This window comes from Electrophorus electricus, chromosome 6, assembly GCF_013358815.1.
Source record: "Electrophorus electricus isolate fEleEle1 chromosome 6, fEleEle1.pri, whole genome shotgun sequence".
NCBI lineage: Eukaryota > Metazoa > Chordata > Actinopteri > Gymnotiformes > Gymnotidae > Electrophorus > Electrophorus electricus.
Window position 1 is genome coordinate 25552700 of NC_049540.1, and position 16834 is coordinate 25569533.

The window sequence follows — 16834 nt, forward strand, 5'->3', positions numbered from 1 at the left end:
TTGCTTCTTTAGTCCTTTCGTCCCTTCTTTTTTTGGAAGGGTTGTCTAGGGCAGTCACAGACACATTGGGTGCACAATTCTTCTCTCTCCCCTAATAAAAGCAGAAGGGGGGGGGGGGGGATTTAGAGTACTGCGTGTTCACATACAGCTCTGAATCGTAAGCAGAGCCTTAGGGTTGATGCAAACACCACAATTGCCACTTCAGTGCTGAGGGCAGGACGATGGCATGCTTCTTTTTTTTTTTTTTCCCCCAGCCCAGGAACTCACATTTTTACACTTGCTAATGAGTAACTTCGCAGCACCTCCAGTGCACTACATCTTACATCTCACTGATTACTGCACTTCTTGTACTGGGTGAACTGAAACAGTCTCTCTTGGTCTCGTTACAGAGTCCTGGATCTGCAGCGTCCCGGAGGGAAAACCACAGTGAATGAGGAGCAATTATAAAGTGTCGTCTCGTCCCATAGCCCTACTGCACCTTATCTCAGCAGTCGACTCATCCCTGGGCTTATAGTAAAACACCAAGCTTGTCCTAGAAATGCCATCCATGTTACAAATAATCATACTTTTTTCCTTATTAGACAACGCAGTATGTGGAAACTACAGAACCCAGGAAAGATGGGGAGATTCCTAAAGAAGCATGTCTTCTGTATTGACTACAAAAGCATGTAGCAATACCTATCAGCTTTGATATCTGTGATCAAAAAGGTATTTACATGACATTACTGAGACATATGCACTTTTGTCAAATCTTTTGGAACCATTTTAGGAGTCTAATTAATATTCTCAAAAAGTTTTACTGTGAACAAAAGACATTGTGTTCTGTGAACTGTTTGAAGAAAAGCACAAAAAGCATTTCATCTCCATCTAATGCATTTAGTCTCACCAGAAAAACAGCTCATGTACTCCTCCCACCTTCAAATAAAAGAAAAACAGATAAAAGTAGTGCTACACCATGGTCTCTAATTTTGTCATTTTACACCAACAACCAAGGTTCTGCTATATCATTGAGATTTAATGATCCTTTCCATGGTGTTGTGACTACAGTACTCTTTTGAAGCTATGCTATCTTCCCTGCATTCTCTATGAATTTCCATTTTCAATAAATACTCTGAAATACTCACTCCTATCTCAAATACGTTCACGCAAACATCCACTTAAACAATTCCATTCAAATGCTTTCTATATCCTCTTTTGTGCAATGTAATAATCTCTGTCTTCATAACATGCTATGGTACATATAAGAAACAAATAGCAGTGACATCTACCTACAGTGCACAGTATCTAGAATTAGCCTTTCATAGGTTACAATGCCTCATAATACATCATAACCTTACAGCTGTAAATCTCAAAGGTTAGGCACTTGGTATTTTACCACTTGAGCGTAATACAGTAAAAAAGAGTAGACCTTACAGGATGCCCAGCTACACTCATTGTGTACAAGGTACAAAAAAGGAACACTCTGAAAAGATAATCAGTCTACTGCAGCTTAATATAAAACTAATTACAATTTGGCCTTTTTAGATGGTGGGAGCTGTGCACTGGTGCCACTTGCAAGAGGAAGAGACAGCATAAAACAGCAGTTAAACTACTATTATTTAGAAAGAACTGTCTAGACAACGCTCAGCCTCACCCTCAATAACAGTGCACTAAGGACTGAAGAGGTCGAGGATTTCGGCTGTTGCCAGCACCAGTCTGGGCCAGAGTGGTGCTGAACGGCCGCGAACCCGCCGTTTCCCTTCTAGCTTGTGCTTCCTGGCCCTTTGCTTTGAGTCTTGGTCACGTCTGAAGTAGGCACAGTTGCAGTGATTGTATCTCTGCCCTTATGTGGAGTGCAGCCCTGCTCATATGACCCTGGAGAGTGGAGGCCAGTGCTCTGGAATGGTGTGGTCATAGCTCAACTATTTCTCTCTTCTTAATAGCTTATCCAGTCAGAGCTCTGCTTGAGTTAACATGCCCACGGCATGTTCTCTTTACAACCTGTGATCAGAAAACCGGCTTTGCCATGGAACAAGAAGGAATGTCATACTGCACTCAAAACACACTGGCCCTCTTTGATAATAAATGATTAAGGACTCATTTAATTAACATTCCCTGCCTTTTTCATGTCATCTTCACAACAGTACACAGGAGCCAGCTACTGTCATCTTGGGACAAAAATGATATAACTTATCCTGCCCTTGACAGAGATTTGAGAAGGATATTTGTCATCATGCTAGCACCAGTCATCTTTCTCCATCTCCTGGTAACCAGGGGAAACTCTGGCATTGGACCCCGGGGCTGCACTCACTCCCAGGGTGAAATGGTACCCGTTCGGCACTCCACTCCGGCTCTGTGGGTGCAGCGCGGAAGAGCTGCCCACCCCGGGTGATATGTGGGAGGCTGAGGCCACAGTCCTCGGAGAGCGCCTGGAGCCATAACTGCTCATGGCATCCTGGAAGTCTTCTGCCTCTGACAGGTGGGGGTCTCGCTGGAGGGGGCCCAAGTTAGGATCAGAGCAAATCCGGGTGACGGGCACAGGGGAGTGGTGGGCATCACTGCCGAGAAGGGTGTCATGCTCCGATTGGCCCCGGCTGAGGCGGGTGGGTCCAGCACCAGTGCCTGATGAGCGTGCAGCACTGAACTGCACTGGGGAGGAGTTGGCAGTCTTATAGGCTACTGAAGGCCTTGGGGTGAGTGGGGTCTGTGGGAGTTGTCGACGCCCCCGACACAGTGTGCTAGTGCCCGAAGTAAAGCCCACTGGGCTGCCCTTAGCTGAGCTACCGCCCTGCAGTAAACAGCACAGTGTACAGAGAATAAACACGGGAGCCATACAACAGATTTTTTTTTTAAAAAGCATGAGACAACAGGTAGGATAAGAGACGCTGTAAGATAGAGACTGACAGAGCATGACCAATTTAAATAAAAGTGACAGAGAAAGGGAAAAAAAAGTGTGAGAGACTGACAGACAATAGCAAAGAGAGAGAAAGAGAGAGCGAGAGAGATGGAGAGACAGAAAGAGAGAGCGAGAGAGAAAGAATGAGATTTAGAGATTGACGGACCGGTTTCAGTCTGTTGGCCTCGTGTGGATCTCCAGGCGATGTGGACCTGCTCGGCCCAGATGATTGGCTGTGGCAGTGCTCGAGGCTTCCATAGCGATCACAGGAGTAGTAGCGCTGATTCCTGTCAGCGGCTGAAGATGAGCGGTGCTTCCTCTCGTGCGAGCGGCCGCGGTCTCTCTCCCCGTCACGGCTCCCTTCTCTGGGTAACATCTTACTGCTGGGGTCTGCTGGCATATCTGAAACAATGAGAACACCCACTGGTGCTGGTGCATGATTTCATCAGGCTGACCTAAAGCTCCAGAATGAGCTGAACACACAGTTAGATTCTATCTACAAAAATGAATTGCACAGGATGCTTCAGGATGAAAGTGTCCCAGATGGTGCTGCTGTGATGCACAGCTCTCTTCATCACTCTGTCAAGCAGCAGGGGTACTCTTTCTTCCTGTCGACCTTCAGAGAGGCCTCCATAAATTAGGGGCCGTGATCTATCCACTGCACATCAGGCCCTTTGATCTGAGAGATGAAGGACAAGTACTAGCCACTACGTCTAACCAACACCACTGAACACCACATTAACAGCAGGCGCTGGTCACAGGGGCTGATCGAGAGAAAGAGACACGTTGAGAGGGAGAGAGATGGAGAGAGGGAGGATGTGGTGAAATTTAACCATAATAAATTCTCAAGTACGCAAGTCAGTGAACTTCCAGAGCTGATAGGACAGTTTTTGTAAGCTTAGTTATCAGGGGTCATGAGGTTTGTTACAGGTTAAGGTAAAAGAGACAAAAAGTGTGGTGTGCATGTGTGTGTGCGCGTGTGTGTGTGTGTGTGTGTGTGTGTGTGTGTGTGTGTGTGTGTGTGTGCACGCGTCTAGGATGGTAGGAGGGTTCTTATTCAGTTCTGGTTGAGCAGTAAAGCCCAGAAGTCTCTTTGTTTAGCCAGTTAACAGAGCACTCAGAGAAACAAATAAATAAATAAATAAAATATCAAATCCCAGTAAAAGCCGATTTTCTTTCACGGGTCTATAAGTCTCTCCCTCAGTCAGATGGAGTCATTCCAATGTAAGTCCTACACCAAATCTCTTTGGGAAGCAAAGAGACTCCGGCTCTATAACTCGATCTCCATAATCCCATACAGAATGTCAGTCACTGTGCTGTGTAGGAGAAATCAGGCTTTATCCACAAATACTGGAGCTTATATACATTTTCAACTTTTTTAATATAAAGATATAGCCAACATTTATGCGCTATAGCATAATCAAAATTATATTACAAATTTCAGCTTGCACAGCTGTTAAAGGATATGTGTCTGAAATGTCCTGATTCTTTTAAAACCTTTCACACACACACTTACTCTCACACACACACTTTGCTTGCACAGCTGATGACGGACCTCTGTCCAAAATGCCGTGTTTCTCTGGAAACCTTGTGTACAGTACTGCGGACAATTTTGAATATCTCTGCACCTATATGTTAAATCTATATGCATCTTATCTACTACAGTGTCTGTTTGCTTCACTACTACTTGGTTCCACGGGATCTTAGCCCTGTGCTCTCCACCCCTCTCTGTGGTTCCATTTCCGACCACTGCTAGGATTGCCTTGTCAGTCACCTCCACTTTCTGCCAGTGGTACATTCCTTGGAGGGGCTCATCCTGCCATGACATCTTCTCTGTTTCCATGGTGACAATATCCTCCATCTAACCGAGGCACTCCCTCGTCACCTCATCCTTGGGGGCCATTGCTTGGACATATTCATAGATGTTTCGTGTCTAACCCTGAACAGTGGATCTTACACCTTGGCTCTTGGGTTGAATGGCTCATGCATTGTTAGGAGTTCTCTGGTCCGAACCTTCCAGGTCTCTTGGCCAATGTTTTGTACCTGCTGGGTACCTAATGACCCATGTGACTGGAGAATCTATATAACCATCTCTCTATCTCTCGCTCTCTATAATAAACATATATAGTCTTATGCGAACCTCTTTGTTGGATTTGATGACATTTCTGAAATACATTATTGACATTTTTGGGTATTCCTACATGAACATTTGAACCTTTCTTCCTTCTCCAAGTTTTAACTAAATTTTGGAATACAGCATATAACGGAATATAGCATATCCTGGCACATGCTGGATGTTTCAGTCTGGAAATTTTTTTATAAATACCACCATCTATTATAAACCTACAGACTCTTGTTTGTAAATGCAATGCAATTCTTCACATTACAAGGTCTGCAAAAACAAAATTTCTTATTTATTAAGACTTAAGCACATTTGCACTGAGAATGAAGACTTCCTCAAGAAAAGTATGAAAATGTGTGAATATAAGGAAGTTGTAGATGATGCATTTGTTCGTGCTTTACCCGTTCAGAGAGTGGACGCACTGACCTATAAACAATCTGCTGTTAAGACATCACGAGTTCCCTTGGAGCTGACTTATCATCCTACATATAATTAAAATATAATATAATACAAGACAAAAACATCAAAGACATGCTCGTCAAGAGTGAAATAAATGACCACTCAGACAATAACTGTGGTACTGTAGCCTGCGACTGCTCTAGATGTTCTACATGTATCAACACAGCCACTAAAATAACCGGCATGAAAGGATCAATTGTCATTGCTCATTCCTCCTCATGCATCACTGCAAAAGTTGTCTACTGTGCTACTTGCGAGAGATGTAATCAGCATTACATTGGAGAATCCAAGAGAAGGCTCGCTGACTGTGTTGTTGAACACCTTCAGACCATCAGAATTGAGGATTTGTCATTTATATATAGTAAAGAAGTACTTTATAGTAAAGAAGTACTATATAATAAAGAAGCTCTTTACTTGCACAGCTGATGGACCTCTGCCCAAGACATTTCTGTTATACTGTGTATGACTATGCATGTGACAAACAAACCAAACTTGAAACTTGGAAACTCTGTGTACTTTGGAAAAAAAAAAAAAAAAAAAAAAAAAAAAAAAAAAAAAAAATTATATATATATATATATATATATATATATATATATATATATATATATATATATATATATATATATATATATATAAAAGCACGACACTAACCCCATTATATCAGCAATATCACCAATTAAACAATATTTTAAATGGTATTTACTAGTGTCTAAAGGGCTTAAATTAATTTGCCACCCCAGTTGTGTCTTGCAGGTACATACAATACACATGTTACATTTCCTTTCCATGGGAACCACTTCAAAATATATAACATTCCATTCATGTTCACACAAGTTACTGCTGAGAAAGTTAAACATAAGTCAGAGCTGAATTGCAGTAAAGAAACTGGCTCTTTGGATTACTGAGCAATGACTAGCTTCATCACATTGTCCCAGATATTCCCCTGGTGAGGGAATTGTTATGGACATGTATGTCTCGGGCAGAATGGCTCATGGGTATCCGAGTGTTGTGTTATCTGATTGATTACTCTTCTGAACCTATAGAACTGTGACATGCCTGTACAATACAGCACCTTGGCATTGCACTTTCCTGTTTCACAGTATGTGAGAGTAACAGATAGATGGGGTGTGTGTGTGCACGCGCATATGCATGCGTGTGTCATCGTACCCACAGATCCTGACTGCTCCTCACTGATAACTCGGTCCAGGGACTTGTGCTTCTTGTCTCTGCGACGGTGACAGCGGTGATGATGATGGTGGTGGACTCGGTCTCGCTCCCTGTCATGGGTGGGGGTCGGCTCAGGAGCCAGTGGGAGGCGCGTCAGCGTGTACTCCCCCAGTTTAGCCTCCCTCCCTCCCCCCCGAGGAGCCAGAGAAGAGGCCGAGCGGCGCATGGGACTGGCGTCCACGATGGGCTTGGCGATGGGGAGAGAGAGAGTGCCGGTGAGCGGAGAGGGAACGCGCATCTCAAAACACGTTGCTCACAACGGTCAGAGAAACGGATCATCAGAAAGAGCAGTTACGACGGGCACACTGAGAGAGCAGCTGAACACCGAACACACTTTCACTTTCGGAGCAATGCGCAGTCCACGCCTACGACTGACACACACACACATACACACGTCCTGAAGGGAGGAACATCACCATAGTCCGATGCAAACACACTGTTGTTTGAATGCAGTCATCGAGATGCTTCTCAACATTCACGGATGAACTCCAGGAATAGTTACTAGAAGAACTATCCAAACCAAGCAGTGACCAAAGCATGAAAAGAGAATCGATGAGGCCTTCAAACGTGGCTTTATGTCTTTATGTCTGCTTTATGTCTGTTTTCAACAAAAGGGTTGTTGTTTTTTTTTTGTTTTTTTGTGGGGGGGGTGGTTGTATAAATCAAAATACTGGCTCACACCTTTGGTAACAATAGAAAGACTTTTTTTTCAAAATAAAGGATAGTGTGTGCCACTCGACTCTTTAAATTGCTGGCCAATACTTGGTGAAAACAACAGTTCAGTTGTTGGCTCAATACACTCTGAGACAAGCTGACTCACTGGTGCCACACAGTGGCACAAGCTTTACAGACTTACCTAAGCTGTGCAGCCCCTCTGCCCACAACTTTGCCCAGAGCTACTGTCGGTCCGCATTAATGATACTACCCTCATGACCCTCTCGTCTCATTTCAGGTGTAGTTGACCTCTTATCTAACCTTTGCCTGAATTGGTTCTAGGTTGGACTTCAGACATGTGACAGGTTAAACTGTAACAAATTCAGAAATGTAATGCAAACCGAGCTGATTCACTGTCGGGTTGCTACATGCTGTCAGTTAATGTAGATCTTCTACAACCTTGTATTAGCCACTCAAAACTGAAGACAATATGAGGTAAGGATGTGGGAAGAGGGTAATGCATCGCTCCAACCGCCTGAACGGAATCCACAATGGTGCACTACTAACACACACACACAAACAGACACACAGCACACACACAACCCACCCCAAAAAAGCAAAATAGCTTTTTCATGTGACAGTTTATGATGAGAGACTATGGCTGTGATGTATTAGCATCTTCTCAAAGGATTCCAGAACCAAAACAATGAACACACTAACAAGAAATGTATTTGTTCTTGAGCAGACAATCTATGCAAAACCCTGTAATAACCCATGGGACTAGCTAGGATAACATTGACTGGATGCACACACACAGGTCAACACAGAAATGAGAAGAGTGTGGCTGAAAGTGAAAGTGATAGGGTGAGAGAGAGAGAGAGAGAGAGCGAATAGAAGAGTCAGAGAAAGGCATTATAAGAGAGTGAGGTAAAGAGACAGTGAGAAGTTAAAGGACAGCGGGGGAAAGAGAGTGAAAGAGAGGGGATCAGAACAGTTGTACATACTGCTAGGTACGTCCCGGTGGCGTGGCGTAAAAGGTTCCGCTGTGGGACAGGAAGAGGACACACAGGTGAGTAGAGAAAGGAGCGGACACACAGCCAGCACGGACAGACACAGCATCAGAGAGAGGGCGGGAGGCCCTGCATGGATTCGGGGCCAGGTGCCCGTCGGAGGGACCGGGAGCGTGTGGGAGGGGCCAGGAGCATGTGGGAGGGACCAGGAGATCATGGGAGGGGCCAGTCCCTAGCACGCTCTCAAGGACTGGCCAAAGCAGGGAGAAGGCTGGGATGACATTGTGACAGGAAGGGGCAAAGTGTGAAGAGACGGAAACAGGAGAGCACAAGACGAGAGCTTGAGTAAGAAAAGAGGAGATGGGACGAAAGATGAGGAAATCCAGGGTGATCATGTGGATGCACAGGAGGAGGGAACACAAAACACTGGACACAGAAAACAGCATGACAACGACAGACAAAGGCAGGACACTATACAATACAAAACAATACAAATGTCAAATGATCAGAGAGGCATCTTAGATGACAGGACAGACTGTTATAGTCCTCTAACGTTTACAGACTTTGAAGAACAGGTGAACAGAAAGAATTCATTATGCATGAAAGGAATGAATAAAATCTGTACAAAACAAGAATTTAGATAGACAAACATTATGCACAGTCATACTCTGAGAAGAATATATCACAAAAATGAGTGCATAAAAATATATTTAAAAATGTAAGTAAATTAAAGTATTTTGAAAATAATTAATCAGGTACATTAAAACAGGAAAAAGTGAAATAAAGCAAAAGGCATGAATTCACTGATGTAAAATATGATCTGAATAAGCAAAATTGATATGAATATACAAAGAAAATAGACTGGCACTCAAAAATCCCATACTTCCTAACACCGATCAACAAAAAGGTACTGTAAATGTTTGAGTAAATGTGTCTCATTGCATATAGTGCATGTGTGAGATGTTCTCTGCTGTTCTGTTAGATTAAAATCCATCCACCCATACATCCATCCATCCAGATGATATTCTCTGTTAATGTTTACTTCCTACTATTTTTTTCGCACATTGTAAATCCAATACATTTTGCAGCCATCATCACCATGACCATGTGAAATCCAGGACTGCACAGAAACACACAACAGAATTCTTTTTTCCAAAAATTACAGTGGGAACTTGATACTGTTCCGCAAACTCAGAACTACAAACACAGGTGTATGTAGTAATGCTGCCAGTCATACGGCAGGCTGAGGAGTGAGTGAGCGACATACGAGGCTTACCTGATAGCCCGTACTAAGTCTGGGCATTGAGGCTGCCCTCCCTTGGCCCTCCAGTGTGGAGAAGGCCCCTAGATCAGAATCATTCTCCATATTGGTCATCTCTACTAATTCCTGCAAGGTCCACACAGCGTACGCAAACACAGACAGACACATAGAAACACAAACATCACGACACTCATAACACAGAGACATTTACACACCATGTGGTTTGACAAAAGACACAAATGTGAAATGAGGGAATAAAAATGCTTTTCGGGTTTGGAGTTGCAATTGTAAACAACTTTAAAGCTAAAAATGAATGGATGGCAACAATAATTCATTAAAAACCTGGATTCTAAAAGAAGCAAAGAATCCCAATTCCTCTTATTCAAACAGAATGTCTCGCTTTATTTTTAAAAACATGGCTATGTCTCGTGAACTGAGAACTGATGCAGGAGTGAACATAGCCCCCTCATTTTAGGGGCACATATGTTTACTCAAACAGCTGGATGTCCAGTTAATTGATTTTGGTAGTCTTGTTCATGCTTTTGTCAAACATGTTGGTAAATTAATCTTTTAAAAATAAATACTGCATGATATGTGGATCTTAGTGGCTAAGGTATTCGACTAGCAATCAGAAGATTACCAGTTCAAGCCCAACTGCTGCCAAGTTGCCACTGTTGGGCCCCTGAGCAAGACCCTTAACCGTCAACTGTTCAGTCATAATTGTAAGTCGCTTTGGATAAAAGCTCCAGCTCAATGCCATAAGTGCGCAGTGCCATTTGATCCTTGTGTCATAGGTAGCGAGCACTCTGCCTAACCTTAATAAGGTGCCATCATTTTAAAAACTGTGTGAACCTCATCAATGGACTTATATGGCCGGAGTCCGCTCATCATGTAAAAACACTGTACCTCTACTCTTCATTTGGTGAAAAAGTACTGGATTCGTCTAGCAGGCTATGGCGGCTGTTACACCACACACAACCTGAGCAGGCGAACTGGCAGCAGCATACGCTCTACTCTAATGCACCACTGACACCATGCTCACTGGTGCTTTCACACAAGATCCCCATTGTAACTCGACTGAAACTCTCAGTATATTGTGCATCTAGGATCAAAGAAATCACAGAGAACAGAGAATAATGTCTCTGAAAGAGTGCCAGTCACCTGTGGTGTCCCTGTGCTTTGATTCTTGGGTCACTCATTTTATTTTATACAGCCTTCCTCTTGGCCAAATCTTACAAGATTGTGTGCTATCGTTCCACACATGCGCAGCTGCCACTCAGATTTACTCGGCCTCTCTCCAAACAACTACAGCCCCACCGAGCAAAAGAAAGGAAAACTTCATCTCTACTCTGAAATCCTTCACTGGCTGGACTGTGAGCTGAGCAGAACTCTCAGATCAGTAGGAACTAGTCAGTTAATCCTGACCAAGATAAAGGCGCATGAAGAGGTGACGTTTAGCTATTATGCTGTTCTGAAAAGGAAACAGTTGTCAAAGAATATTAGAAAAGCACAGACACTATAGGCTTTTAAATCTGTATCAAAAACTTTATTTAGCCAGAATTTCAATTCAGTGTAGTAGCAGTAGCACTTTTAACTTTTTAATTTTAAGCACAACAATGCATGTTTAATTATTTTATTCTTTTAATTCACTTTTAGTTTTCTTAATTTATTCTATTTATTTTTAGTTTAATATTTTATCTTGGTAGTTTACACATTAAATTTGAAATCTTTTATCACTTAATCTTTAACATTACTTTAACTATTCTTTAACTACTAGTTTATTTAGATCTCTAATTCATTTTTTCTGTTTTATCAATTGGTTTAATTTTAACTTTTCCATTTAAATGTGAAGCACTTTGAATTGTATTAAATATAAACAAACTTGCCTTGTCTTGCTTACAAGCTGATGCCAACTAGTAATGATACTTTTCATTCTTAAACCTTTTCTCATTGTGTTTATCTTCTTATCTCCTCATCCAACCGTAAGCACTTGAAATTTAGCAAGGCAGGAAATATAACGTAAAACAAAACTGAATTCTAATTATAAACTCCAATGACAAAGACATGCATAGCTATTACTGAATAGTGCTCTAAGGCATCATTTAAAAATGTGACGTTTGTGATGGTTTAAAGCAAGATGGTCTGCGAGAGAACTGAGTGCGCTTTACAGTAGACCAGCTGCAAAAGACAGCATTCCCAGCTGTGCCACAGACGTTGGGGGCTGGTTACACATGAGTGATTTGAGGAGCACAGTACCTGAGGTTTGCTTGTGTTTGGCATGTCTTCTGAACGCCCCCGTTGGACAGAAAGCCTGCCCCTCTGCTGCTTCTCTTCTCGAGCTGTCTCTCCTGGAGAATGGGGCTTCATGGCACTGCGGCGGCTTTGCCTTCGATCGCAAAACACCGCACGCGCACGCACACACACACACACCCAACCCCAACACATGCATGCGCACACGTGCACACGTGTGCACGCACCCACACACACAGTCCATTTATTATATATTCAATTTTTCCTTTTACTCATATATATTTACATTTATAGCATTTGGCAGATGCTCTTATCCAGAGCAACTTACAGAAGTGCTTTGTCATTTACTCATAGAATACATCCTAGCCAGTACAGTAGGTTAGAGTCCAACATACCAATGAACTAGAATACTGCTGAAATAGAGATCAATTCTGATGCCTAGAAGTACAAAATACATAAGCTCTATCTCAGACAACAATCAGTGCAATAAACAATAAGCACTAGCGTTTGTTAGTCAACAAAGGAGCAGTCAACATCAGTATAATAAATAATACCCTACAATAAGTACTTGAGTTTCCGTTATATACACATACACAATCCTAGTCTCCCACTACGGCGAGTCATCTTACACATCACTAATAAACAGACAGTCATGCATCTTCTAATATTAAGCATTTTTCAATGGGGACACTCACACTGCCTCCCCATTGGTCATGAGAGGTGTTGTGGGTGGGAGTGCCGGCTGTGGAGCCGCGTCATCTTGAGAAACGGGTGGCGGCCTGCCACTCTTGATTGGCGGTTCGTAGTCATGTAGATGGGTGAGAGGTAGCAGAGGCTTGAAGAGTGCACCCATCTTACTCTACAGGACAGGGAAAGGTCTCATTCGATTCTCACCTTATTAACACCATGTGGGGTTCACACATTGAAACAAGTGGCACATATAAGATATCAAATGAAATACACTTAATTATTAGTGTGCTCACTTGCCATCAAATGAACTCATTTTCAGTATAAAGCCTGACAAATTTTAAAGAAGCAGCATCTGGGCCGTTAAGGCAATCCACAGGGGTGAAGGACAGACAGAAGGTGTGTGTATGTGTGTGTGTGTGTGTGTGTGTGTGTGTGTGTGTGTGTGTGTGTGTGTGTGTGTGTGTGTGTGTGTGTGTGCGCGCGCGCATGCACAGGGTCATACCTGCGGGCCTCCTGTAGACTGCTGTTGCTGGAGTTGCTTGGCTCGGTTCTGCTTGTAGTAATCAAAGATCATCAGGGCAGCATACACCTTCCCGACCGTCAACTCGTTATCTGACACACACAGAGAGGGGAAGTGCGATCAGCTGGCGCTCCCTGCCAACTGCCCTCCATTCATTCCTCTTATTCAGTCCGTGTTAACGGGCAAGTCTGAGGAGTTGGCTAAAAACTTTGAACAACGTTCTCTAAAGAGAACAAAACCATTCTGAAGCTCTTTTGTAGCTAGATTAAACACATTTTAACGTTGAAGGAATGGCCACTAGATGGCAGCAGATGTACAGCACATGAAACGTACTAAAAACTACTCAAGAGGCAAACGGCTTTCATAACATTCTAGTATTGCCTTCACTTTGAAAAACCATTCCCATTAGCGAACTGTAACCACGATACAATAAGCATGCACGTTCCAGGTCGCATGATCATGTTTCTTTTAAGCCAACACCAGCGTTTCACCATGGGGTTTACCTCCCAGAATGCAACGGTAAACAGCTTACGCTTATGAGGGGTCACAAGCAGGTCTACAGTCTTGGCTGATAGGCTGGGCCACACTTTATTGATCTCCCTCCTTAAGTCAGCATCGCACAGGCGCTGGGCGAGCACACCTGCCAAGGAGAGCAGCACTAATGCCAAAGCATACTTCACTTTCCCCTCTCACAGGCCACAGACAGAGAAATCATTGGTTTCATTTGTTGTAGCACAAAGATAAGCACTGCGTGGCCGGTGAGACAACGATTGGAAAGTCGGGTGTCAAAAGGAGATGGCATGAGTGTGGCAGAGGGGGTCGTAGCCGGGGCAGGGCCGTGCGCTGTGTGGGCATAAGGTGGGGACGCACCTGATGCCAGTTTGATGTCCAGGGCGGTGCGTATGAGGGCCATCAGCGTGGACGTGAAGTGGACAGTGTTGTCGTCGGCGATGGGCATATTCATCCTCACCAGGCGCTGCGGGGGAGTCGCACACAGGACACGGGGCTCGGAATCACGCAGCAAAGAACACGTTCCACACTCTTCCGGGAGTGACTGGGTGTGCTGGGTTGCTGCTCACAGACAAATGCTGCCAAACGAAGCTCAAAAGCTGCAGAAATAAACTGCTAATATAAAACATTTGATGTGAATTTCAGTACTCTTATCGCAGCACACCAAGTGACCCCGAGCACGTCTGAGAGCTGAGAGGTAGAGAGGCAGAGAAGGTGCATTCATATCACATGCAGAGTTTGAACAGGGAGAATGATCTGGGTGCATGCCATGTCATGGACAGTGCATCTGCTGAAGCAGGACTGAAGCGCTTCACAGTTTCACCAAACTGGCGGGCTTCAGCCATTGCCAGTTTACAGCTCTTGACTTTTTATGATTCAAGTGCGTTAAATTCCTAAAACAATAACCCCCGATCAGGGAGATGTGGATTTAAGACCCTCGATCTCTCTCTTTATTTAAAAACAGCTGCACACAAAGACCACAGATTACTGTCCATGTAGGTTTTGCACGCAGAGGGCCTGTTAGTCACAAATCAAACACTTGGATGCATGATGAGGGAAAGGGCTGTCCATAATGACTGCGTTTCACAAAGCCAGTAGAGAGTGAGGGAGAGAGGCACTTCCCTTAGGGATGACAGAACATGCCTCCCGTGGTAACCACGGAGACAGAGTCAGAAGAAAAGGAGGGAGGGCCATGTTGCTGCATGCAGGCCTACCTAAAGCCCAGGAAAAAGAGCCAGGAAGTAAAACAAAATTAAAAATCCACATACAACACACACACACACACACACACACACACACACACACACACACACACACACACACACACACACAGGAGCCAAATGAACTTTTAACAAATAAAAAGACATGTACTGTTACACACTTGAGTTTACTGGAGAAGAAAAGGAGATGAGGAGAGACAGTGAGGGCCAGAGACGGGGGGCTGGGCGTATGGTGCGAATGTGTGAGACACAGGGAGCAGCCTCAGACAACCTGACAAACAAACAAACAAACAAAAAACACAACCGTGGACGGTATGGGTGGGGGGCGCACGTCTTGCTCCAGCGAACACAATCTACAGTGGGCTTCCTTGTCCTTCCTTCCTTTCCTACCTAGTATTTGGAGCGAGCGCACACACACACACACACACACACACACACACACACACCCTTGGAGAGTTGCCTGGAAGACAGATGCTTATAGCCCTCACTCTGACACTATTCATTCAGACAGCTGGAAGAGGGTGAGGAAGCCCAGTCACTAAAGGCCATTCTCAGAGGGCCAGGAGATTGGAAGCTGTCCAGCAGCCACGGGCGTTCCTCAAACAAACAGCCTTGTCCAGCAGCCACGGGCGTTCCTCAAACAAACAGCCTGGTCCAGCAGCCACAGGTGTTCCTCAAACAAACAGCCTGGTCCAGCAGCCACGGGCGTTCCTCAAACAAACAGCCTGGTCCAGCAGCCACGGGCGTTCCTCAAACAAACAGCCTGGTCCAGCAGCCACGGGCGTTCCTCAAACAAACAGCCTGGTCCAGCAGCCACGGGCGTTCCTCAAACAAACAGCCTGGTCCAGCAGCCACGGGCGTTCCTCAAACAAACAGCCTGGTCCAGCAGCCACGGACGTTCCTCAAACAAACAGCCTGGTCCAGCAGCCACAGGTGTTCCTCAACTGAACAGCAGAACGCTACTCTCTTCTCCTCTGACATCCAACAAAGGCCACAATGAAACACGCTAGTGACATCTTACGAAGATTTGCCAGCTGCTCACTCTATAGCCCACAGACTAGTGTTTTTGATGGTTATTATATGATTACACTGAGACATGAAAGCGAGGGACACACAGAAGCACAAACAGGCACAGGAAGAGTACTGACACAACAGAGCTCTAGCACATGAAGACCGACTGCAGTGCTATCTAGCGAGAGAACAACAAGCGACCACAGCTAAGTGGGTGAGTGGGATTGGGGGAGGAGTGAAGTGGGTAGGTCTACCTTGTAGGCAATTCGCGATGGGCATTTCTTTCCCAAACCTAGCGGAGGGGACATGTGACGAAGCATTTCGTACATATCGAGGTAGGATATGCGCCCACTTCACAGAGGTGGCACCCACAGGTCAGAGGTGAAAGTTTCGCACAAAGAGGAAAGGAGGCAGAGTGGGAATACCAGTGGAGAATTAAAAGAAAGAAAAACAAAAGTGTGATAATTCGGAGAAGAAGAAAAAAAACCAACAAAAAATCAGAGCCATTATACAGTCATTATTACTGAGGGTTCTGAGGGCAAGCTGTGAATGTGAGATGCCATCTTGTCCATTCAGGGACACAGATGGATTCGGTGTGCAGAAGAGGATACAGTTCTGGAATGGGGGAGAGCAGGGCTCGGATGGTGAACAGGGCTGCAGCTTTGTCTCCTTTTACGTGATGTGCTTGGACAAAGTCAGCTAACATGCCAGACCCAGAGAAACAAAGCGCACACTGTGCTGGGAACAGTCCATGGTTTCCTAATGCTGTCAATATTTACATCAATTAGGGCAGAAAGGTGCACTCGGGACATTTAGGATTAGCTTGAGATGAGGGACTTAGTATGCAATGTGGCTTTGTTTTCTGCAGTTTCTATGGTTACCTGTATTTGAATTAGTAAGGGGCCAGGCATTTTATGGGAATTTGATTAGTACTACAATATTGTCCCCTGCAGGGGAAGTGTAGGTTTTCAAACCTTGTATGCCACCCTAGTAGGGCAGTTCTTGCCTAAGCCAAGAGGAGGTG

General features: G+C 44.4%; 1 protein-coding gene across 14 annotated transcripts in view; it reads right to left on the bottom strand.

Annotated features, from left to right (window-relative positions):
* Positions 1–237: 237 nt before the first annotated feature.
* The window catches only part of cacna1bb (calcium channel, voltage-dependent, N type, alpha 1B subunit, b), a 105804-nt gene continuing 89207 nt past the window's right edge, over positions 238–16834 (bottom strand). For 8 of the 14 annotated variants that reach the window (XM_035526991.1, XM_035526992.1, XM_035526987.1 and 5 more), the window contains 11 exons: positions 16065–16161; positions 13940–14045; positions 13602–13709; positions 13052–13161; positions 12555–12718; positions 11866–11995; positions 9625–9735; positions 8343–8381; positions 6625–6871; positions 3042–3277; positions 238–2767 (listed from right to left, as the gene is read on the bottom strand). In XM_035526991.1, the coding sequence (XP_035382884.1) occupies positions 2216–2767; positions 3042–3277; positions 6625–6871; positions 8343–8381; positions 9625–9735; positions 11866–11995; positions 12555–12718; positions 13052–13161; positions 13602–13709; positions 13940–14045; positions 16065–16161 (1900 nt within the window). In that variant the 3' untranslated portion in view covers positions 238–2215. Of the gene's footprint in view, positions 2768–3041; positions 3278–6624; positions 6872–8342; positions 8382–9624; positions 9736–11865; positions 11996–12554; positions 12719–13051; positions 13162–13601; positions 13710–13939; positions 14046–16064; positions 16162–16784 lie in introns of those variants that run through there. The other 6 variants (XM_035526990.1, XM_035526985.1, XM_035526982.1 and 3 more) reach the window with 3 other exon arrangements.